Below are 26,242 nucleotides of genomic sequence, written 5' to 3'. Positions count from 1 at the left end.
AAGAGTAAAAGGAGGCACAATTTTTGACAGGCGAAAACAGGGTATATTTAGCTACTATTTGTATACAACTTTTAACTTTATCCCCACATGGGAACGATTATCATGCCAGTCATAAGGACACGTATTTCATGACAGGTCTAGAGGTTTAAGTAGATTCTCGGCTTGCTATTGATTTTCTGAATTCTGAAAGCGTATCTCCAGTATAATGATTTATTGCCCAATAACGCCATACTACTAGCACTTTGCTTCCACCGTCTTGACATGTAAATTTAGATTGATATTGGATGATTGATTGATGTTTATTTTTTTCTTATCAAAAGGTATTCATATAATTATTACAAAAATCCTAGATGTATGTATATACTACTGTATACAAATGTAAAGAGTAATATATACAGTGCGTATAAAAAAGTTTACACTTAGAAAAAAATCATGTAAAATTATAAATTTGTAAATATCCTGAAGATTTTTTCCACATTTTAACATTGGTACAGATTCTTTTAAGTAAATGACGATACAACTTTCCAAAAATATTTCCGCTTGAGCGAGCACCATTTACTTTTGAAAAGTTAGTGAAAAATTATTTGCGCAGAACTTTGAAACAATTATGCAAATAAAAGTAGACCTTAATCATGAAGAACACGTGCAAGTAAAATTGATTTGAAGATATCTTGTACCTTTTTAAACTTGTTTTCTTGCCCAAAACACTTCGAAGAGTGCATTACGCCCCACCCTACTCTCCCACACTCCGATGCCATCGTGACGATATTTGCTTTACACTGAGGTGTAATTCACATTAAATGACTAAGGCTTGATTTTCTTTAGGTTAATCATTGTCAATCTTGGGATAGTGTGGAGAAATTAGTATTATATGAAAAATGAAATGTAACCCACTCTAAATGATAAATTTAAGTAAAAAAAATGCTGGAGATGTCTGATATAAACTTTTGTTCAGACTCAGTTATGTCCTCAGATCCAGCTGGCACAAAAAGGGTAAAAGTTGCCAAGGTTGTGCTTACTACGTGTTGAAATTTCAATTTGTGTGGCAAAATTGTTACAAAATGCTTGAATTTATTCATTTTATTTCAATTGACTAAAAGTGCAAGGGAAATGTATGAGAAATGTGTCGCAGGGTAAGTTTGATTTCGCCCGGAAACCTTGACACAGCGTGAATACGAGCATTTCTGCGCAAACAGATTTCTGCGAGCTTTACAAAAATCGACAGTGCTCACTCAAGTATAACATTCTGTCAAAACTTTTACTTTCATCGGATAGATGAGACCCAAACCCAAGATTATATGTGAAAAATAACCACGTGTTGTATATTTGTTAATTCCCAGGTCATTTTCAAATTGTAAACTTTTTTTTATATGCCCTGTAACAATTTTAAATGGATTCATATATTGAAAAGAAAAACCGTTTGAAGAGCCTGATGTGTTTTTTGAAGAATAAAAGTCAACATAAGCTGTACCTGCAACAGTGGTTAAATCTCACCCTGTCGTATCAATATGTATATTTTATTTGTAGTTGTCTATGTGTAAATCGTATGTAAATAAATAGTTTGTTTTGAATCTTTCAACCTTTGAATATCCTTCAAGAACGTCAGTTCAGTCTAACAACGTGATCTTAGAGGTGAGATCTGAATATAATTTGGGGACAGGAAATTAGTATTTATTGAGTTAGAACCCCCCAGCCACAATTTTCATTTTTTTCATGATCAAATTTATTATTTGGGATTATCTGTCAATTCATAGTCAAGAGAATAATGATATGCTTTAGATGGCTTGGCAGTTATAAGTGATCAAAATAAAGTGCTTTTATTTATTCGAGCAGTGATATTCCGATTTTGAATGATATCACAATCGTATTATCCATTAGGCTTCGTACGTGAGTATATTGACGTCCGCAAAGTTTTCGTATTTTTGTTTTATTTTTTTTTGCTTTCTTTTCTCCTATGATTGCTTATTATTAAACTTATCATCTCTACTGTCCACTAACATGGCCACCGTCTAATTCTGACTACTCTCTTTGAGTATAATTCACTGGGAACAGGGGTGGCGGAATGGATTTTCGTTGGGGGGAGCCAAAAAGGGCACTTAAATGTCAAAATTTGCATTTTGGTGCAAACAGATATTTTTACCATGAGATCATCATCTGCGTTAAGTAGTTGTGTGTTTTGTAGTAATTAAGTTCAGCAAAGCCCTTTGAAGTGATTTCTGATTGATAATATATATAATCAATCTGAAATTGTGAAACTCGCTTTTTGGTCAAGTCAATTATGGTGCTAATTACAGTTAAAAGGGCATCCTCGCGAGATATTGCGAGCGCGAATCGCGAGCTCAAACTTTTAGCCATTTCATTTAATAAGACATGAAAATTCCGAGCAGTTTTTGTTATCATGAAAAGATGTGTATCTAGCTAAAGAATTGACGCGAGCGCGATCTGGAATTGAATATACTGACCAGAAAGCTAGGAACTGATAAGGACAGCGTTTCAGTAGGGACTGATGAATAGGATACATATCTCACCGATCAAATAATGCGAGCGCGAAGCGCGAGCTGAAAATTAGTGATTTCAAACCTGACTCTGAAATTAGCACTTGACTAAACAATAGTTGATGCGAGCGCAAAACGCGAATCCAAAATTTGTGATATTCCAAACTAAAGTGTATTATGTTTTACTTCAAAAGGGATATTTCATTTTGAAAAGGGGCACATTTCATTTAGAAAAAAGGCACTTTCCATTTTGAAAAAGGCAATTGTTTTCCAACGGGGATTTTTTTTACCCCTGGTTCCACAGCCCCTGACTGGGAATTCACTATTTCGCAATTTTGTCGTGGTCATTAATGATTACTGGAATTTGTTAGCTCTAATTCTTGGTAACTGGTTAGTATGTAATTTGCAGATGAAAATAACCAATATCGACTAGATAAGTATGGGGCAATTATAGTCGAAAAACCGACATGTAATATACTTAATGATACAATCACGGGGTGTTCTTTTCTATATACAGTCATGCAAGTTTGACGGCCTTTATATTCATCAAAGCCTTTGTACAAATTAAAATGTATTCATGATTTGATTTAAGATATTAACGATTGTGGGATTACAGATTTATTTTAGAGTGACGGCTGTATCGAAGATAAAGTGGAGTGGAAAATGAAAATATCTAGTTGTCAAAATTGTGAGATATCTGAAGACGCGCCAAATAGCGTGCACGTGCAGATCATAAATGAGAATATACCATTCAGATAGCAGAACACTAGTTGAACACAAAATTAATGACAACCATGGCGTACGCAGTTTGGCAACTACTCCTCCCCCCGGCCGAAAATTTGAAAACTAAAAAAAAAAAACTTAAATTTTGTAGAAATTTGTCAAACGTATGCACAAAATACTTTAATTTCACTTTAGAAAAACACTACCATGAAGAGATTCCTCTCTTTTGAGTTTCTTCGAAAATATTAATTCGTCTTGCCCCCCCCCCCTCCCTTAAAAAAAATACGGTCATGACAATCATGACTCATGCCTTCGTTGATTTAATCACTGTGTCATTTTCTCCTTTTATTGTGGTGCGTGGTTGATTTCAAGTAAATCTCAACGATATTACTTTAAGGATGATATCATTGTTTCAAAATTGTTGTATGTCATTGTTTCGAGCGGTCACCTATATTGGCTTGAAATCCTGTGTTCTCATCTTTCTGAAATTCTAAAATTCCGTTCATATAAAAATACATGTAACAAAAGTCATCATCAACATGATCAAAGCGATGTCGTTAAGACAAATAGACAAGATAAAGTTATTTCTATGAAGCAGGGATGAACCCCCCCCCCCCGGGGGGGGGGGGGGGGAAATGGATCTGTTCTCCTTGTTGACAGTGGAGTATCCATAAATTTGAAAGCAAGACAATGGAATGTGTCAAAATTTCTCAGTAACGCTCAGAGTTAAAGAGGGGGAGGCAAATCCCTTGCTTCCCGCCTCGAACCTGAAAAACCTCAAAATATGACATCGTCAAAGCAAGATGGCAATATTAAACTCATCATGAGAAGAAAGAGAAGACGTCCGGATTCCTTTCTTCTCTTTCACGATAAATGATGATAGTTCCTCCAGGATCTTGTCTTGTCGTCATCTTTGGTGCGTTTCATGAAAGGTTATGTTGGACATTTGATTTAACGGTTACCATAGGAACTGTGCTTCTAATCAAAGTATAACGCATGTGACTTTTAAATTGATTGAAAAATAAATTTTTGAATTGATTGAAAAATATGTATCGGAAACATTATTTTGAAATTATTTTGATTAAAAGCGAAACAATAAAGCAAATGGTAATTAATAAATAAATATCACACAAATCAAATAATATCTTCTCCCGGAATAATTTTCCTGACACATTTATTATGTTTTTTTAATGTCCAAATTAATGAACAAGGAATTTAATCGAATGCTTTCAAAAGTTATTAGATGATTTGAAATAAATTCTGATCATGGAGATGATAGGTAAAATACTTCTGAAAGTCGAAAGCCATGCTTGATGAAAAGTATTATAAGAAAGTACGGAATATAATTATACCTATCGAAAATGGACTCAGAAATGTATTTGGAGATTGTATAAGCATACACACATTTATTTCCTAAAGGTCAACTGTATAGAACTTTAATTGGTAGGCTGCATTCTATACGAATAAATTTTTAAACCAATCTTGAGACTTGCCAAGATCCAAACCTCGAAGCTAAAAGTTGTTCAAATGTATTCTGCAAAACATCTGTAAAATACAAATTTATTTCGTAATAAATTGAATCGATTTACAACAGACATGACAGAGAACAAGATATACACACAAATGCACACACGCTTTTGACTAAAATCTGTTAGGGATATTTTTTTTGGAAAAGCTGTGTTAATTGAAATTCCAGCAAAATAATCATATGCAGACGATCAACCTTCCACTCATTAATCTGCTTTGGCGCGCTTTTCAGGACCACGTGATGGAAATATGCCGAGCAATGCAAGCTGGGTAATACCGGAAACCATCCCAGGGACACTAGGTATCTGGTGAGAAAGGCAGAACATAACAATATTAACGTAATAATGCTAATTTAGTCATAGGCCAATCTATAATGATTTCAAGCGCCAATATTTATTAAATAGCAACGACATAAAGATTCAATGAAACAAACATTTTTCATTTTCCTATTTGTGTTTTTTCTTTCTGTTCAATTTATATGGTATTTTCACTACTTTTTGAAAAAAATATTTAGTAAGAATACTTCAAGTTTACATGTTTTTCGTTATCAAATCTAACTTTTCAAAAATTTGTCTATAAAGACAAGGGATCACGGAACAATTTTATATACATCGTAGCTGGTGGTTTAACTCGACAAAGTTAAAATAACATCAACCAACATTTTGTGTTATCAATTTTTAATTAATTAAAATGTATATGTACATTTATCCTTAAAAAAGGAACAACAACGTCGAGTTCTGAAGAATTGTTGTATTGCATTCATTAGCAATCATAAGTCTAGAGTATATTTTCTTTTCCAGCACAAATAATTTCTTGATCTCATTAATCTCATGTGACAAAGATAAAGGGGCACACTTATCATGCCATTGAATGATTACCTGTACATATATGTCTTCTATAAGCAATCCATATAATGTCCATGCGAGTGACGTCACAAACATGGCGCCCGCCATAAAAGCAGAGAACGACTCACTATTGCGTTTTCTAATGGCGTTTCCCTGTGATTTAAGAATCGAGATATGATGATAGAAGCTCAGGGCACTTATCGCAATAGTTGACTATTTCAAATATCTGTCTAGGGGTCTGTCTGTTTTAACAACACTATTAACAAGGAATGTATTGTTATCCAGCGTCGACGCAGATTGTCATTCATAAAATCGTTAAAGCAAAGCGCTTGACTAAAAATTAACAGGTAAAATTGGGAATAAAATTCTTGTACAATATATCATTACAATACAATGGAGTATAGAAAGTGAACCAAACATATTTCAAGTAATATAGAATAAATATAATAACTTTTCTTTCAGGGATTTGAAAAGCAAGTTCGGTTTTTATAAAATGACAATTCTGTCAAATTCGAAGACAAAATGGTCACCAGCAATCATGCATGGCATTAGAGGTCCATTCTGGAAGATGATCCTGAAAATTCAATCAAAACTCTGAAACACTTCTGAAAGAAGGAAAATGATTAAAATACTCTTTCCGCAAAAATGGTGAAACTTACCAGTTCGGCCAAAGGTGATATATTTGTCGCAAGAACCATGAGACAGGTGGTTAGACCAAGCTGGTTCTCTACCACCGATCTCTCTGTAATCACGTGATTGAAATAGACGTAGATACCGACCAAGAATGCACATCCAAGTAGAGACTTCTGATTTGTACTCTCCTTAAAAAAAAGCCCACATATTTGGTGAATGCATGTATGAAGATAACTCATTGCCAAACTTTGCACTAAGTATTTTCATTATATCACTATCTATCTATCTATCTATCCATCCATCCATCTATCTATCCATCTATCTATCTATATATCTATCTATCTATCACTCATTTAAGGTATTATATGAATTTATATACGTCCCGGTCCGAGCTGACTTAAACCATCCTCATCAGTCCATGCTTAATATAGCTGCCAAAAGGCAGATGAAAAATCTGATTGTACCAAAAATCACAGTTAATCTTTGCTTCACATTGACCTTTCTTTTGGGATCTTAAATAGCACTTTTTTTTGCTTCATTGACAGTGATTGACGCAGTTAGTTGATCTTTGAGGGGGTAGATTACGGAATATTGATTATAAATTCTAAAGAAAAAAATGGATGTAAGATAAAAACGTTAAACGTATCAAAGTTTCGCTTAATTTCACAAAACAATCATTTTCTAAAATCAAAATTGTGAAATATTGAATCCTTTTCACATTAAGCCTGTAATTTGTATGGTTTACTTACCTTTTCCTTGGTATAAAATAGGTAGATTGTGACGTAAAAGATATGAAAGACTACTCCTGTAGTGTTGACCACAATCATAGTGAAGTCAGCCTTTAATACACCATACCATAGACAAGCTATACCACTGGTGATTTAAAACATAGAACCATTATTTTAGGGAGGGATAGAGAGAACGAGAGAGGGTAGAGGGGGAGGAGAAGGATCCTTTATCCATAATTCCCCTCTTAATACGACGGTATGAACTTCAGAATTAAAAAAAAATTTTTGCTGATACGACCCTATATCAAACACCCGAAACCATTTGCACTTTCACCCTTAGGTATAATCTGTTTTGAAATGATTGAATAACGCTTGCTTTTTGGTGTAACAGTTGAAGCCTTACAAAATATAGACAAACAGAAAGCTAGAGAGATTCTAAAAACCTATCTGTATGTTAATGCTGGAAAACCAACCGAGTGTGTCATTGAAAATAATGATGATAATTTATAGCTTTTATAATGACTGTTTTCGGTATGGCTTCTATAGTCCAGGATAAAAGAGGCGTAACCTTGTTTTTTTATATATACAATATTTTTTTATGGTTTCTTGTCAATTCGAGGGTGCTGATTACGAATCTGAATGATGCCACTCGTGTAACCTTGAGCATTTTCCGCAAATTGGCAAAATCCAATATGGCCGCCAAAATATGCAAATTACCCATAAAAATCCTAAAATTGTCCGCACATTAGCTACGTAATGCATGAAATTGTGTGGCAGGAGTGAGATACTCCCTGAAAAAATAATTTTTGACAAAACATTTATTTTCCTGATATTCAAAATGGCCGCCATAGTCCATATAAATAGGGGAAACTTAGCTTTCACAAAAGTGAGCACTAAACCGCAAAAAATCGCGATGTATGAACGAAGTAATATATGCAAATCATCATTACTAACGAGATATATCATTTATTATGTCATAAATGGGAACATTTCTGTATTTTGATATCTAAAATGGCCGCCACTGGCCCAAACAGTATTGCCTACAATGGCAATGGGGGACAAAAAATTCACAAGAGTGATCACTAAAATGCATATTATTAAGATTAAACGAGTGGAATACTGACTAAAAGCATAATTGTTAACGAAATATATTATTAATATGCCATGTATGTGATGAATGTTGCATTTTGATATTCAAAATGGCTGCCAAAGGCCCTTAAGTATTATGCACAATGAGAAAGAGGGGCAAAGAAATCACAAGAGTGATCACTAAAAAGCATATATATGTGATAAATTAATGGGATACTGTTTAAAAAACATATTTTCTAACGAAATATATCATTCAGGTTTAAAGTTTGTGTTAAATACTGTATTTTTACTTTCAAAATGGCCGCCAGAGACATTGACAGTATTATGCACAATGCAAAGTGGGAAACCAATATTAGCACCATAAATGCAAGTAGTGATCTATGAGTAAAATATTGTCTGAAAGCATAATTTCTATTAATTAATTTCTATAAATCATGTTTTCAGACGATATTTCACTCATACATCACCATTTGGCCAAGCAAAGCCAAATTCTGTTGAAATAATTTGTTCCCATTCACTTTGTGCATAATATCTTAAGGGCCTGTAGCGGCCATTTTGACTTTCAAATAATAATAATAATAATAATACTCAATATTTATAACGCGCTTTTCCCAATGGCCAAAAGCGCTCACAATTTCAATTAACATATAAAAGATACAAACAAAATCAGAATGACACATTAAATGAAGGCAATTGCCTAGAACAAGAGAGAGTTTTAAGTGACTTCTTAAAAGACTTGATTGTTGGGGATTGTCTTATATTGCAAGAGGTAGCTTGTTCCATTCCATAGAGGATGCAACAGTGAATGTTCTATCTCCAGTCTGTTTTCTTTTTGTTGGATATGTTAATTTAAGTGGGTCTTCAGAGGATCTAGTTCTTCTACCTGGGACATAAATTTCTAAACAATCAGACAAGTATTTTGGAGCTTGGTTATAGAGTGATTTGTATACAAGGAGTAGTAACTTAAAAATAATACGTTGTCTAATCGGGAGCCAGTGTAAATTATTTAACAGGGGTTCAGGAGGTGTGTCACGGCGGACTTCGAAAATAATACGGGCAGCCCAATTCTGGAGGTGCTGGAGACGATTAATGTGAGACAATGGTATTGAAGACAGAAGACCATTACAAAAATCAAGACGAGAAAGGATAAGGGAGCGTATGGCATGGTTAGCAGTTGACTGATCAATAATTCTAGTTATGTTCCTCAAATGATATGTGACAATACAACATACATTGGAAATATGATCATTCATAGTCATATGTTTATCAAAATATACTCCTAGGTTCTTAATTTTTTCCGAAGGAGTAATGCGAAGATCACCGATTTCAAGTTGAATATCAGGTAATTTCTTCAAATTGTGTGGGGAGGTAGCTATGAAAAAATCAGTTTTTGTGTCGTTCAGCTTTAATTTGTTTACGGTCATCCACTGTTTGATGTCAAGTATGCATCTCTGCAGTTTATCTAGGGCATTTTCAAGATCTCCTGCAGTTTTAGGGTCAAAAGGTATGTATAACTGAGTATCATCTGCGTAGAGATGATAATTAATAGCATGATAACAGTATTTATCACCTATCTGGCATAATAAATGATATATCTTAATAGAAATTGTGCTTTTAGACAATATTTTACTCATTGATCACTATAACCTGCATTTATGGTGCTTACTCCTGTGAATATTGGTTTCCCACTTTGCATTGTATTGTTACGTGGCCAGGACCAACTCTACATCTCTGCACACAACAACCTCAACTTCTCTAACTCCTAAGTCACCCAAATCCTCACAATCGATGACACATCTTTTAAAGACAGGGAAGCCGTATTTGTGTATTTGATCTCTAGCCGCGAACTCTTTATTACTGATAGTCTACATCCAGACTTGGGTGCGTCACACCTCCACCCTTTAAAAACGAAAGTTATAACAGAACTTTCGTGACAAAATAGTACATAATCAATAGTAAATGTGGTTATTGAGGAATAAAAGTTCCAGACTTATGAAAATTTTGATGCTAAAGCCTTTTGTGCGTGCATTCGTTAAACTCTTTGTGATATCAATATCTTGGTTTAGAATACACTCAATATTTTGTTTAATTAGAACATTCCTTTTGAGAATGTTAGTATCCAAATAATCAAATACATGAACTATGTACTCACTGAGTGATTGAGTAAAATATACTTTAACATCCAAATGAGGGTTTTTGTTTTGAATTTGAGAATCCTCAAAAACCACCAACAACGACAAGTAAAAATACCATTGTATGAAAAATGCAATACAGTTGTACATCATGCTCATTCATTTTTGTCACACAATTTTTTTAACTCACTAATTAAAACACAACCAATATAAGATTGGTTAAAAGCTGAACCTATATACTTTGTGAGGAAAGTATCAGCAAAAATCAATGCCATGAAAACGCAACCCCAATTACTTATTTTGGGTACAATTTCTTTGTGTTTTGTTTAATTTTTGTATCCAAAAAGCTTACAAGCCCCCAGTGACAAAGACTGAGCATAAATGTGCATGTATATCTTGATACAAAATAACAAACAGTTTGCAAAAATAAGATCGATGATGGAAGTTAAAGTTCACTTTGGGTTCATTTTGATGAAGTATAAGTTCGCACTTCAGTTAGTGTTCAGTTTGTGATTGTTCAACTTCCAGTTTCCAAGATCAGTTCAAATTGAAGTATATCTGTCAAAGTTCCGATTCATCATTATCAATGTCAAGATCCAGTACATTCGTTAGATTCAAATTCACCGTTATTCAGTTTAGGTTCAAATACAATATTACTCAGCAAATCCACGAGACAAGGTATCTGCGATCACATTGTCCTTTCCGGGTATGTGTTCAATGGTAAGATTGTATTCCTGAAGCATCAAGGACCACCTCATCAGCCTAGCGTTCTTGTTCTTCATTCTGTTGAGGAAGGTCAAGGGATTGTGGTCTGTTCTGACCACCAATGGATTGTTCGATATGTAAACATCAAAGTGTTGAATGCCAAGAATCAGACCGAGCGTCTCCTCAATAGTGCTATACCTAGCTTGATGGCTATTTAGTTTTTTTGACATGTAGCACACTGGTCGCTCTATCCCATCGCCATCTTTTTGAAGAAGAACCCTCTGACTCCAAGACCACTAGCATCAACTTCCAGCACGAACGTCTTGCTGAAGTCCGGTGCTGCCAAAACAGGCTCACTAGCAAGAGTTGCCTTCAGGCGTTCAAAAGCGATCTGGCATGACGGTGTCCAAGTATATGGCACATCCTTCTTCAGCAGGTTCGTCAGAGGTGCAGAAACAGAAGCAAAGTTCTTGCAGAATTTCCGATAGAATCCAGACATCCCAAGAAAGCGTCGTAGGGCTCGCTTATCCTCTGGAACCGGGAAGTCCACAATGGCTCCTACCTTCGCACTGATCGGGCGTACAGTCCCAAGTCCAACAATGTGGCCGAGGAATACCACCTGTGCACGTACAAAGTCCGACTTCTTGAGATTCACGGTCAAGTTTGCCTCGGAGAGGCGATCGAAGAGGGACTTCAGGAGATGAAGATGTTCTGCCCAGGTCTCGCTGTATATCACAATGTCATCAAGGTATGCCTGACATCCTTCAAGACCAGCAATCACTGCATTCATCAACCGTTGGAAAGTGGCAGGGCTGTTCTTCATTCCGAACGGCATGACTTTATATTGGTAGAGACCATCTGGTGTAACGAAAGCAGACAGCTCTCGTGCCCTTGGTGACAGGGGCACTTGCCAGTATCCTTTTAAGAGATCTAGTTTCGACACAAACTTGGCACTCCCTATCTTGTCAATCAGGTCGTCAATGCGAGGTATGGGGTACGAGTCTGATTTGGACTTGGAATTCAACAACCTATAGTCTGTACAGAACCTATAACTACCATCCTTCTTTGGTACTAATACACAAGGAGAACTCCACTGACTACTACTTGGCTCAATAATGTCATTGAGAATCATGTAGTTAACTTCCTTCCTGAGAATTTCCAACTTTGACGGATTCAACCTATACGGATGTTGCTTAATTGGGGTACACTCCCCGACATCAACATCATGTTCTACGAGAGTGGTTCTACTGGGAACATCACCAAACAAATGACTGTATTCGGAAATCAACTCCTGCAACGACTCTCTCTCACTCACTGGAAGATAATTCAACCTTTCACCAAGATTCTCCAGAACTTCTGAATTCTCAAGCTTAACTTCAGGCAAGGAAAGACCAACTTCCTGTTGTACGTCAACAGTATCACTCCTACCACAAGCAACACCAACACTCGCAACCGACTTCGCTTTGCAATCCTCACTGCTCTCTACATACTCTTTCAACATGTTAATGTGACAAAGACGTTTCTGTTTCCTCTTATCCGGAGTGCGAATTACATAGTTCACTTCACTCACTTTCTCCTCAAAAACGTATGGACCAGAGTACCGAGCCTGCAAACAATTACCTGGAATTGGCAAGAGCACTAACACCTTAGAACCGGGATCAAAGCTTCTCTCCCTAGCTTTGCGATCAAACACTTTCTTCATGTCTGCCTGAGCAGTCTTCATGTGCTGCATAGCAAGTTCTCTTGAATAAGACAACCTTTCTCGGAACCGAGATACATAATCCAGTAATCCACACCTCTCATCCGATTCAAGCATCTTCTCTTTCAACACCAATAAAGGCCCACGAACAGTATGGCCAAATACCAAGTCAAATGGACTAAATCCTAATGAGTCTTGCACAGACTCCCGAACTGCAAACAAGAGTAAGGGTAGTCCCTCGTCCCACTCTTTCTCACACTGAAAACAATAAGTTCTCATCATGTTCTTCAAGGTTTGATGAAACCTTTCCAATGCCCCTTGGCTCTCAGGATGATAGGCACTCGAATTCACGCATCGAATTCCCAACTGCGACATCACTTGTCTGAACAACTTGGAAGTGAAATTAGAGCCTTGATCACTCTGAATAATCCTTGGTAATCCTACCAACGAAAAGAACTTCACCAGTGCTTTGCAAACATTCTGAGCCGTTATTCTACGAAGTGGCACTGCCTCGGGAAATCTGGTTGCTGCACACATCATAGTCAAGAGATACTCATGTCCAGCCTTAGTCTTAGGCAGTGGACCAACACAATCAACAATAATTGTTGAAAATGGCTCATCAAATGCCGGGATGGGCCGTAATGGCGCCGGCGGAATCTTCTGGTTGGGTTTGCCAACAACTTGGCACGCATGACATGCCCTACAAAATTCACTAACATCACTCCGCAGCCCTGGCCAAAAGAAATGCTTCAGAATTCTGTTAACAGTCTTATTGACACCAAGGTGTCCACCAAGACCAGTTTCATGTGAAACTTTCAAAATTTGCCTACGAAAGACCTTAGGCACCACAACCTGATGGATAACCCTCCAATCTTCATCAAGACTTGCATCTGGAGGTCTCCATCTCCTCATGAGAATATCAACCTTCATGTAAAAGCATGTGCTTTCATTAACAGCTTCCTCCTCAGACAGAGCACTATTGATACTTCCAACCAACTCAGGATCTTTGCCTTGAGCATCGATCAAAGACAACCTATTAAGTCCTACATCAGATTCACCATCCTGATTAACTCCACTATCGTCTTCAGCAGATTTGCTATCATCTACCTGACAGAACACACTGTTATCATCCAAATGACCAAGAAAACTATCTCCCAAATTAACAGTATCCGGACTAGTCTCTTTCAAACCCTGCTCTGAATTTTTCCTTTCCTGTTTTTCCTTAGCAGCCATAGACCTAGTCAATACACAGGAGGAAAACACGTCTGGCATCTCTTTTACCAAACTTTCAGTTTCATCATCAGACACAGGAATGTTTGATTTAACTGGATATGGCAAAACCTTATCACCCGCAAGATCATTACCTAACAGCAACGATACGCCTTCTACGGTAAGGCAGGAGAAACTCCAACATCCACATGACCTGACACAATAGCAGACTTCAAATTCACACTATGTAAAGGCACCTGTATTACACCACCTACACCTCTTACAAACACATCCGAATGAACAGCCGAGTCCTCAGAAAAAGGCAAAACATTAGCTAAGAGAAGAGTCTGGGTGGCCCCAGTATCCCGAAGAATACGGATAGGAACCTCCTCACTACTACCTGACAAACTTACAAAACCTTCAGTCACAAACGGTTTGTACCCTACAGACACTGCTCTATTCTCCCTCTTGACACTAGCTAATGCATTAGGAACTACTTTCCTCTCACCAAAGCCCTCTTTCTCTCTCTTTTTCTTCAGCTTACTACACTCAGACATTCTATGTCCTTCTTGCTTACAATAGTAACAAGGACCAGGGACAGGTTTTTGCCTATTACCACTCTTGACAGTATTGTTACTACCTTGACTCTCATCTTGCCATGAATAATCTTTTTTACCAACAGACTGATTAACCTTTCCTTGAGGTTTACTCCTATCAACTACCTTATGTGTTAAGACGTATTCATCCAAGAGTACTGCTGCCCTCTGAACGTTCACCACCTCACGCTCCTCTAAGTACTGCCTTAACTCATGTGAAACCGAACGTTTCAACTCCTCACTCAACATAAGCTCCTTCAAACTCTCAAAGCTATTAACACCAGTTGAGGACAACCATCGTTCAAAATGCACAACCTTCTTACGAACCAGGTCCACATAAGTGTCCCGTTCGCCCTTTTTAGTATTGCGAAATGCTTGCCTATGTGCCTCAGGCACTAATTCATAAGCCCTCAAGACAGAAGACTTCAGTTGCTCGTAGCAACCCCCCTCTTCCACAGACAATGAGGCATAAACCTCCTGGGCCCTACCGATGAGCACACTCTGTACCAAAGTTGGCCAGACAGATCTCTCCCAGCCTAAATTGACAGCTACCTTCTCAAAATGCTGAAAGAACTCCTCTACCTTACTCTCATCAAACTTAGGAACCAACCTAACATACTTACAAGCATCAAACTTGACAGAGGAATCACCATTCCTCACATCCAATTCCTTAGATTTCAAATCTAGGCTCTTCATTTGTAGCTCAACCTCTTTTGTACGAAGTTCAAGCTCCTTCAATTTCAACTGTGCTTCCAGAGTTTTTAGATTTAATGCAGAATCATGGGATCCATCCGAGGAAGCAGAATCATCCCCCTCCTCAGAATCAACACGAGTTGACCAAATGTCCGTTTGGACCAAAAACTGACGAATGCAGTCCTTAATCTCATCCTTTCTAAATGAAGGACGAACCGAAATGTCTAAAAGACGAGCAGCTTCCACTAACTCAGCCTTAGTCAACTGCCCCAACAGCTCTGGTGTGGGACCATCAACAAAACTTTGCACTCTATCCTCAGCCATTGAGATATAACTATGCTCAGACCACAAAACAAAACAACCAGTCTATAATATATACCAAACTCCACTAAGGAGACAAAACCAGCATAACAGCTAGTAAACAAGACAGACTGATCCAAAACATGCAGTGAGCAAGCACAAAAATGCAAAGGAAACGTAGCAGCGAATAAAAATACCAGAAATCCACTGCGCCTTGAACGAAGGCTAAATCCGAGAAAAATTGAGCGTGACCCGTCGCCTACACGAGCCCAACGAAACGCTCCACACACAAAACGTGCACACACACACATGCACAGAAAATGCCCATAACTACACGCAGCGCGAGCGCATTATAATACATGTACTGTACGTAATAACCGGTATACGGAATACGAAAACTAACTACCTCGACATGAAAACTGGCTTGTTTTCCGACTCCTGGACAAGGTCCCAAATATGTTACGTGGCCAGGACCAACTCTACATCACAGCACACAACAACCTCAACTTCTCCAACTCCTAAGTCACCCCAAATCCTCACAATCGATGACACATCTTTTAAAGACAGGGAAGCCGTGTTTGTGTATTTGATCTCTAGCCGCGAACTCTTTATTACTGATAGTCTACATCCAGACTTGGGTGCGTCACAGTATATAATACGTTAATGTCGATGGCGGCCATTTTGAAAGTAAAAATACAGTATTTAACACAAACTTTAAACCTGAATGATATATTTCGTTAGAAAATATGTTTTTTAAACAGTAGGGGAAGGCGGGGTAAGTTGAGCATAGGGGCAAGTTGAGCCACCAGCCCCAGGCCAATAATGAATGAGTCAGACATTGTGGTGGTGTCATGTATTGATGACCCATAGCATAACCTCTAACCCCACCACATTGTTTCCAACTTTGAAACAAAAAGTAGTTTTTTAGAGGGAAAAATATGAATTTCAGCCAAAAAAGTAAAAAAGAGTGTGAAATAGATAAGTGCTTTATAAACACACACGTCTTTAAATATAATAAAGACATGATAACAACATTGTTAGTCCAGGTATGGATCTTCATTCTTGTCATAGTCTTTTATATGATGGATGCATAATAAATGTGTGGATACAAAATTATCGCACTAAGTTCGGACTGGGGTAAGTTGAGCCAAACAGCATGGGGCAAGTTGAGCCATGGTAATTCCTATGGTAATGTATCTTAAAAAACAAACGAACCATAAAAATCGATTGAAATGCAGGCTGAAAGGAGCAAATTTACATGACTGCTCTTTTCCTTTTAAAGGATGTTAGTATTTATAGAGAATTAGCAAGTGAAAAGACTTTAAACAAAAAATTGACATGCTGGTTCTCCCCCATACATTTTGGACATAGTTTTTGTGGCTCAACTTACCCCAGAAGGTGGCTCAAACTTACCCCATATATGGGGCAAGTTGAGCCATTTGACATCGGTTTTTTCAAAGGTCACGATGACTTTCAGTGTTGGGGTAGAAAGTTATATATAGGTGGAAAATATTTCAGAAGAATGAAATTTCAAAGCAAGGTACTTATTTCGACAAGATTATTAATCATATAAATTCTAACATGCAAAAAGCAAAAACTGTCACAACTTACCCCGCCTTCCCCTATCCCATATGCATTTTAGTGATCACTCTTGTGATTTCTTTGCCCCACTTTCTCATTGTGGGTAATGTTTTTACGGCCTTTGGCAGCCATTTTGAATATCAAAATTCAACATTCATCACATACATGGCATATTAATAATATATTTCGTTAACAATTATGTTTTAGTCAGTATTTTACTCGTTTAATCTTAATAATATGCATTTCAGTGATCACTCTTGTGATTTTTTTGGCCCCCATTGCCATTGTATACGCAATACTGTTTGGGCCAGTGGCGGCTATTTTAGATATCAAAATACAGAAATATTCCCATTTATGACATAATAAATGATATATCTCGTTAGTAATGATGATTTGCATATATTACTTCGTTCATACATCGCGATTTTTTGCGGTTTAGTACTCTATTTTGTAAAAATTAGGTTTCCCTATTCACATTGTACATTATAGAGTACACAATGGACTATGGCGGCCATTTTGAATATCAGGAAAATAAATATTTTGTCAAAAATTATTTTTTCAGAGTGTATTTACTCCTGCCACACGCTTTCATGCATTCCATAGCCAATGTGCGGACAATTTTATGATTTTTATGGATAATTTGCATATTTTGGGCGGCCATATTGGATTTTGCCAATTTGCGGAAAATGCTCAAGGTTACACGAGTGGCATCATCCAGATTCGTAATCAGCACCCTCGAATTGACAAGAAACCATCAAAAAATATTTTATGTATAAAAAACAAGGTTTGGCGAAGTTTCTATGGGGCCTATCCTGGACTATTCTGTTAGTCTAATATCAGTGTCGGCCAGGAGTCATCGTAAAAAATGATGGTTACAGATGCCACGGACTCAAATTATATACAGATATAGTTTCTCCTCGCACCTAAGATAATAGGCCATACCCCGTCGAATATTTTTTGGACATAGAATAATCATCTTCACATAATATTAGTTTCTTATCATTTTGTTATTTGTTTTCGTGGCTATGCACAATGCTATTGAATCATAGTACATTCTTTGTAATATGGTAACTTTTTGCATCTAGAATTTGTGGAAGATGCGAATTGTCATACACATTCAACATGCAACCGCACATTCATTTCAGTCTCGTTGAATATCATTTGGAACTGAAAGTCTAAAAGTTAAAAAATACTCAAATGATTTACAAATAAAGCGTCCCCAAACAACCATAATTTTTGTAATTAGCCTAGTTGCAAATTTGCTATTGGTTGATTGACTGTTTATTCACATCAACGAGAGACCGTTGTCATGCAGTCAATATTGATCTATCAGTTGCAAACTTGAAGCTAAAATTTGTATAAAAAAAATAAAAAATATTAATAAATTTCTTGCAATACCACTAACGCGACTAAGAAGCCTTAAATACTTACTTCATCAACCCCAGAAGAAATGGTAGAAATTGAGTATTTCCAGTCGATCCATTCTTAATGATTGGTATGAAGACCGGTCTATAGGATGAGAGAAAAAGGCTGGTTAACTCAATAATTTGCATAATTCCTAACTCTGTCAATTTCGCTGTAGATCATCTATTTTTGCAGATTTTCGTCATTTACATGCAGTTTCTCCCCCGTTATTTGCTTGACCATCAGGATTTCTCTTTCCAATGTCAGTATAATGAATGTTTCAGCATCTTCTGTAGATATACACTAAAAATAGGTTCAACTTTGCACCTTTAAGGTGCAACTTGGTACATTTTTGGAATGGTACAACTTTTCACCTCTCTAAAATGTGTAAATTAGATTTGTATAGTGCACTTTCCATCTTGATTAGCAAAAAATTTCATAATTTTGTACCCCCACCAAAAATAACAAAATATTGTCGGGACTTTCGGTTTGTTCACTTCAGATTTTTCTATGGATTTTTAGGTATTGCTTACTTTGCCTGGGACTCGAAATTACCTCGTTGTAACTGCAGTCAAGACCTTTTCCTGCTATGTTAGCGAGAAGCGCAGCTGATAGGGATGGTTTTTTAGGGATTTTGCCGATATTTCGACTTGTATAGACTTACGGACCCTTAATTACTTGCTAAATAAATCGATAATTGTCTATAGATAATTGTCTATGGACAATTACACGCATTCGATCCTGATTGAAAATTTGACGGAATAAAGCCATATTTTGGTATGTATTTCCACTCTCCCATCATATATGTTCTATATTAGGGCTAGACATATTATTTTGAACCTTCTCCATATTTCTATTTTCAACTTTAGTGGGGGTAAATAATGGAACTCTTCCCCCAAATTAGCACATATGAGGTACAGAATGCCACCCAATAGGTGCATATTTGCATAAAGAAAGGTACAAAGTCAAAACTTAAAGGTGCTCCCATCGTGACATCTGGTCGGCACTTTAAAGGTGCAAACTTAAACTTAAGACTGCGGATCCAAATTGAAACGTTTTCAGAGTCAGTGATTTCTAACTCTATTCGTCATTATTTACGAGAGTAAAAATATAGTTTTGTTATCATTGCACGTATACAAGACGTAGATTCTTACATACACACAAGCAAGAAAAAATTTTTTTAGATTGCCAAGCAGGTTGAACTTTGCGAGCATTTTGATAAGGATGCAGCATGACAGGAACCTAGACTATACGCGAGGTTCAAACTTGCACCCTATAACCACCTGCTGCGGGCCTGCGAAGGCGCGATGGCGAGTGAAATGTGCAACTTAGCTCGAATACTCTCGTTCTGCACCTTGTCACGCAAAGTTGCACCTTCGTCACCATAATTAAGCATGTAAAGATCTAATCTGTATACGCGACAAGTCACATTGTAGAACATAATATGGACGAGCCGTGGCGGGGAAGGGGAGGGAGTGTGGGGGGGGGGGGGCGTGCAAAGGGGTGCAAATTGCTTGCTATCTGATTTACAGAAACAAACTTATTTTATCGAACCCTTTACAAGCAAATTACAGTAATACTTAAATGAAACGGTTCATCTAATGGAATGTCCTGAATTCCCTTAACTATGTTAAGATCACAGTCTCTTGAAAATCAAAAGAAAAATCTCACTAAAAAGGTGTAACTATAATCATTTGATAATCAAACTTTCGCCACCGCTTCACGCTCGCAATGGCTGTTCAGCGAGATAAACAAAATAAATGATAGGATAATAGGGTATGAAATATCCATGCATGCCCGAATTCTGAACTCAGGTTTAAGTTCAAACCATGGCTTAAAGTTCTGGTTTAACAATGGAGAGCCAATTGGGGTATAAATCCCTAACAGTACACATTCGATTTATTAAGTCATTTGACACTCAAATTGCTCATAATTGTCTGGGAATGATACCTGAAATATTCTTGAGTATTTCTTCTTCATTATGAAAGCAACAGGAAACAAAATAGTAAACATAAGAGATATAAGATTTAAACAGAATTTTGAGGTTTTAGAATATAATTTTAGAACAGAGTAAGAACATGGTCTAAGTTCAACACTGTTAAACCTGACTTCAGAATACGGGCCACAGTGTTCAAGTCAATATGCACAAATATTAAAGGGGCAGGATGTTGCTGATTAATTCATTATTATTTATTTATGATTCGTTTTGGAAATTCAATACAACATGTTTATGTTATCTGCATGATACCCTTTAAGCTGGGGAAGATGGCCTCTGCAACGAAAGCAATTGAAAATGACAGGGGTGTCACGTTCTCAGTGGGGATATGCCAGACTGGCTCGAACACAACATGATATTATACATGTATGTACACAACAGAAGACACTTGATACCATACGGTATCATGATATACGACAAACATGTCTTTTATTTAACAAAAAACAATAACTATACTGGTAACCTTTTCTAATTATTCATATATAAAAAACACGTAGGCCCAGTAACGTACCAATGATTTTCCACGGGGGGGGGGGGGCAAAATCGTCCGCAAAAAATTTGACCCCAAAAATAATAAGGTCTCGAACCACAAATAAAGGATTTCCTGCCAAGACAAAACATTGACAAGCAAAAAAAAAAGGGTCTTCAACTTCTCGTCGGGGGGGGGGGGGAGGGGGATAGGTCCCATGGATGGGTTGTGACTCGTCAGGGGGAGGGGCAATAGGCCTACCGTAGATACGCTGGTGCGTAGGCCTAGTGACTGACCATTAGATAATCAGACCATTTTCATGTCTTGAACACAAAAGACTTATTCGTGTGATCATGCATCATTTTATATTGATGTACAATAGTTCTACAGATGTAAGAACACCATAACACTTCTTATTACGGTATCAAGGGCATTGCCTGTTAATCTGTAAACATCGAAGCCGGCTTAGATCCAACTATCTCAGAAGTTATAGGACCGATATGATGTTGCATAAATATATATACTTTGAGCACTTACATGCCAGAACAAAAGAATCCAATCGTCGTTGCAATGCAAATCCAGGATAGAATACCAAGCACTTCCATAGTTCGATCAACAATTTAAAAAAAATCTTGATTCTCGGTCTTGATTTAAACCACTTCGGTGATCATACAGTTGCTTGATTTCAGTTCACGACGGGTCCCCACTCCATACGGACCTACAACATGTGATTCGAAGTATACATATAAGCAAGTTCAAATATTGGGAACAGGTAAATACAATTTTGCTCCTTGCCCAATAATGCAAGTTCACATGTAATATATCAAGTACTCATTGTCTACGAGACTGCTCTTCGATCTCTGATCATTTCAAGAAATACAGGTATACCGGGTGTTGACCATACTCCAACGTGCCTCGTAAAAACCGAATTATCACTTTCTTAATTCTATTGTTTATCCACAGTTTGTCGTAGGCCCTATTGGTCTCTATCATGGTATTGTGTAATTCTAATTTCAATCATATTGTATGTTTTTATGCTATGTAGTAGTCGGGGGTGTATATTTAAGATATGGTCTTGATATTTACAACTAATTGATTTTTGTACATTGTTTTCCACAGACTTATAGTTGCATGTAATTATACCATTTATTGTATATTGTATGTTACAGGCCTCTTGAATATTTTAGAGATGGAATATAGATCAAGTTCATGTAGAAGTGCCTATCTCATCAATGGTCATGGAACAATCGCTTCCCCATGTGTGGTTGTCACATCCGCTTTCACAAATGTTTAGAAATTTGTATCAGTTCTGTACATGCACTTGAGTCCATGAAGTAAGCAGAACTCACCACAAGAAAAACAAAGAGATCATAGAGATAGATCTTGTCCATAGACTCATTGGCCCGTATTCTGAAGTCGGGTTTAACTTAAACTCAGGTTTAAAGTTGTGATCTAAGTATGGGAAGCCAAAAGTATCAAAGTTTTATTAAGTTGCATGTTTTTTAAGTTTACTATGCTCTTTCCTGATTCATCGATGGTGAAGACAATCATCTTTTTATACTTCCTAGACAATTATAAATGATTTGATAGCCAAATGAGCTGAAGTATGATATCTCTACTGTAAGTGAATTATGTAACAATTGGCTCTCCATACTTAAACCACAACTTTAAATCTGAGTTTAAGTTAAACCTGACTTCAGAATACGGACCATAGTATTCATTTTCTGAACACATTGTATCTATTCTCTTTAAGAGGAGGTGTATTCTGCAATTCAACAAATTGAACAAACCAGCCCACCCCTTATATTACGAAAACTTTAATTCTTTACTTGCATGGTTGAAGTTAAATATAAAGTTCATAGTCCATGATCCAGGCTCTGGGATACACCATTGTTTGTAAAGAGAAAATAACAAACCGATTAGACTTTGGATGCTTCCAAGTTATTGATATCATTCAGTGACACGAAAATTGTGATAAGAATAATGTTCAAATGGCGAAGGATATGGGAGGGAGCTAGATAATAAGTAGGCCTAACTACTAATGATACAAATGTGCATAACTTATGCTTGACGGTAATGATGGTCTTTGTCCTTGTAACGTATATTACCATTCAATAATCAAAGGTCAAAGAGCTTACAAATTATTTTTATGTCCCATTTTCATGTAAGTACCAAACAATTTCAGCTCGCGCTTCGCGCTTGCAATATAGTATAGTAAGAAACCTATCGTGTTCAAGGTTTAAATAAAAGAAGTTTAGATAAAAGTTGTTGTCAGATCACTAGATCAAACGAATTCGGCTCGTACTTCATGCTCAAATTAATTGTTTAGTGAGATACGTATCCCAAATACTCTATCCACAAATGTACATGTTAATGTCCAATTACAGGTCAGTATATTTACCAGCTCGCGTTTCGCGCTTGCATTATTCTTTCGGCCAATGTAATACCTTGTATTACAAACCTAAAAAGTATTTCGGTGACTAAGTAATACACCAACTGGATTTTTAGCTCTTCGGGAAGCTGTAGCGATCGGAGAAAAACGTGGATCATGTTTTTGCTTCCCCAATAAGATAATGCTGGATCATTGCATGTGCTTTGCATCATATTTGAGTAGGATTACAAATGTGTTTTTTCTTGATTGAACAAAACCAATGCGCTTACAAGTCCGATGCCTTAGGCCACTCGTGTAGCATACCGGTGGATTGAAGGTTTGGGAGACAACCCAAAAGAATATGGATGTAAAAGCGCCTCGATCCATGAAAGAAATCACGATATTATCTTTAATGTTAATTTCATCTATTGTAAACATGTTTACTGCCATGATTTCCAGTCTGAATAAAAAAAAGTATCAACCTAACCTCCAACATCAATTTTACATTCATTTTTATTTCTTTTTCCTGTCTTAACAAATAGTAATTCATTGCAGATTATTGAATGTGTTCTCACTTTTTTAATGAATGTATATAATAATTTTCTGTAATAAAGGGTATGTTATCACAATAATCGAAGAAAGTCTCAGTGCATCATGTGCAACTTGCAAACATGCTTGGTAGACTTGACGGGGTTTTCTTTTCAGAAAATAACATTTCGGTAAAGAGCGACGGGCAGGAACCTTGTGAAAAACCTTAATATAATTTTGTTACCCATCTGATCTGGAAAGTGAGAGTGGAAAAAATATGGAAAATACAAATAAGCAAAGCATCCCAAAGTAAATAAAACATGAACAGCTCCAAAGACATTGAAGATAATTGAACTATCAATTACAATGGACGTCATGCAACTGTTATTTAATAGTAAAACAATTTCATAAGGTGCGGGCCTGTTACATGACATCAAGAATAAAGTGTTTACTTTTAACTAGTAAGGATCTCATCACGTAGGCTCCTGTTGATCTATCAGCTAAAATAACTCGATGGAAATGAATAACAAACGTTTGTTTTCAAAGAGTATAATATAACAGTAAGAAAAAGCCCCCTCAGCATATATGCGTAAATACAGATCTTCACATCCAACTTCAAGTTGAGCATTAGTTGACGGAGACGAGAAATCTTCCTAATTTCCTGTTACAGTATACGTAATATAAAATCATGAAGAAGTATTGATTCTGTAAGTGTTTTAAGAAAATTTATCATCAAATCTCATAACCGGTGTGTTGGCTCAGTTGGTAGAGCGTCCGTCTCACAACCGGGAGGTCGGGGGTTCAAACCCCGGCCGCGTCAGACCAAAAGACGTTAAAAGATGGGAGTTGCTGCTACCCTGTTTGGCGTTCAACAATTAAAGGGATAGAGCCTCGTCGATCTGGCGCTGCACAGTGGCTGCCGGGCCCACGATCAATTGGGCAAAGCAAATTTTCGGAGTATTTCATATCATGTCTATTTCGAACAATAAATAAATTATGGATTATGGATAAGATTTTGGTGATTTAAAACATGATCTTCAGTAAAAATCTAATCAAATTTGGCCCATTTTTCGTTTCATTATTCCTTTTATTATTATTTTCATCTGTCAGGAGATCGTTACTTATTTATCTTTTTATAAATATCTCTTTATTACGGTGAATTCATAGCGGTATCCAAAAATCGAATCTTTGAAACTTGTCCCATTCGCAGATTGGTTCGTTGATGTTCTTCACCAACATGAGAACCAATTATCTACAAGTGGGTTTTAATAAAAGCATTCAATTATATAGTGGCCACCGTAGATTATGAAAATACTTACCTGATTTTCTTATTTACGAGATAACTCATACATCTACTTGATTTGCTAGTTCAGCCCTCTGGACTGCCATACCCGAATAGAACTCCCAAGGATTTAAAAAGCGCGAGCGCGCCCTCTCCCGTTCAGGCTTACTACCCATGATCACCGCGCAATTAGCGTCCATCTTCCTCACCTTTCGCAAGCCCATACGTTGAAACATGTTGCTACGCAAGGCGGAGGGTCGGTGGGAGGGTATCAAGTAGATGTATGAGTTATCTCGTAAATAAGAAAATCAGGTAAGTATTTTCATAATTTACTTCAATAACTCCATACATCTACTTGATTTGCTAGACCAGCACGGACTCAAACCGTAGGGAGGCATGTTTTCAATTGTAAGCCTAAGAAAATTTAAAAGAAAAAACAAAAACAACGAAATTTAGGGAGAGGGGGAAAAAGCCGCAGCTGCTTTAAGCGCCGAAGCAGCAAATCTCGCCTCGCTGGACGGAATGTCCTTCAAGTAGAAAGAAGTGAAGGAGTTAGTTGAGCGCCAAAAGGCGGCCCTCAAAAATGTCCTCGAGAGGAATGCCCTGTATACTCAGGAATACTAAGTATCATGGGCCCTCGGCCTAGTGTCAGGAGAACAACATCACCTGCTGACTAGAGCGTAAGAATCGAAATTTGTTGAAAATTTCAACAAGAATCGTGATCGGAAAACTGAAGCTTTCAAGGCTCAGTAAGTGATCAATCGACCAATCTGAGAAGGCGAGATATCTCAGAACCCCTACCGAAATTTAAGCGTGCCGCTTGCTAGTAACTAGCATGCGACTAGCAGGGCACTCGCTTAATAAGCGAGTGCATGCTAGCGAACAGTCCCTGCTCGCTAAAAGATCGCTTAACTAATACTCTGCACGCATATCACACGCTTATTAAGCTAACCGCATGCTAGTTACTAGCATGCCGCAAGCTTGCGCAAGCTAGTCGCACGCTTCCCGCAAGCTTGGAAATTTCTGTAGGGGAAGCCTCCGCGTGGGAGAAAGCGCCCAGAATTCGATATCTGTCTCAAATGCGTGAGGGCAGAAAACTGCAGAATTCTGATAGAGAGCTGTGGTAAAAAGTTACTAGCGGTCCGAAGGGGACCAGGAACGACGGAGAGTAGGGATTTAGGAAGAAAACCACTCGTAAGGCAGACAAGGGTCGAGAAAGCGACTGAGTGCCATCCTG

At 37.3% G+C, this 26,242-nt stretch overlaps 1 protein-coding gene across 1 annotated transcript; it reads right to left on the bottom strand.

Annotated features, from left to right (window-relative positions):
* Positions 1 to 3,844: 3,844 nt before the first annotated feature.
* On the bottom strand, positions 3,845 to 21,768 carry LOC121416211 (sugar transporter SWEET1-like). The gene is made up of 6 exons (XM_041609708.1): positions 21,362 to 21,768; positions 18,387 to 18,464; positions 6,973 to 7,096; positions 6,250 to 6,411; positions 5,624 to 5,743; positions 3,845 to 5,050 (listed from the first exon to the last, which is right to left on the bottom strand). The coding sequence occupies exons 1-6, from the start codon at positions 21,427 to 21,429 to the stop codon at positions 4,952 to 4,954; spliced, it is 651 nt and encodes a 216-aa protein (XP_041465642.1). The 5' UTR covers positions 21,430 to 21,768; the 3' UTR covers positions 3,845 to 4,951.
* Between the last annotated feature and the right edge of the window lie 4,474 nt (positions 21,769 to 26,242).

This window comes from Lytechinus variegatus, chromosome 5 (assembly GCF_018143015.1).
Source record: "Lytechinus variegatus isolate NC3 chromosome 5, Lvar_3.0, whole genome shotgun sequence".
Taxonomy (NCBI): domain Eukaryota; kingdom Metazoa; phylum Echinodermata; class Echinoidea; order Temnopleuroida; family Toxopneustidae; genus Lytechinus; species Lytechinus variegatus.
This window is presented reverse-complemented; position numbering and strand designations above follow the sequence as displayed.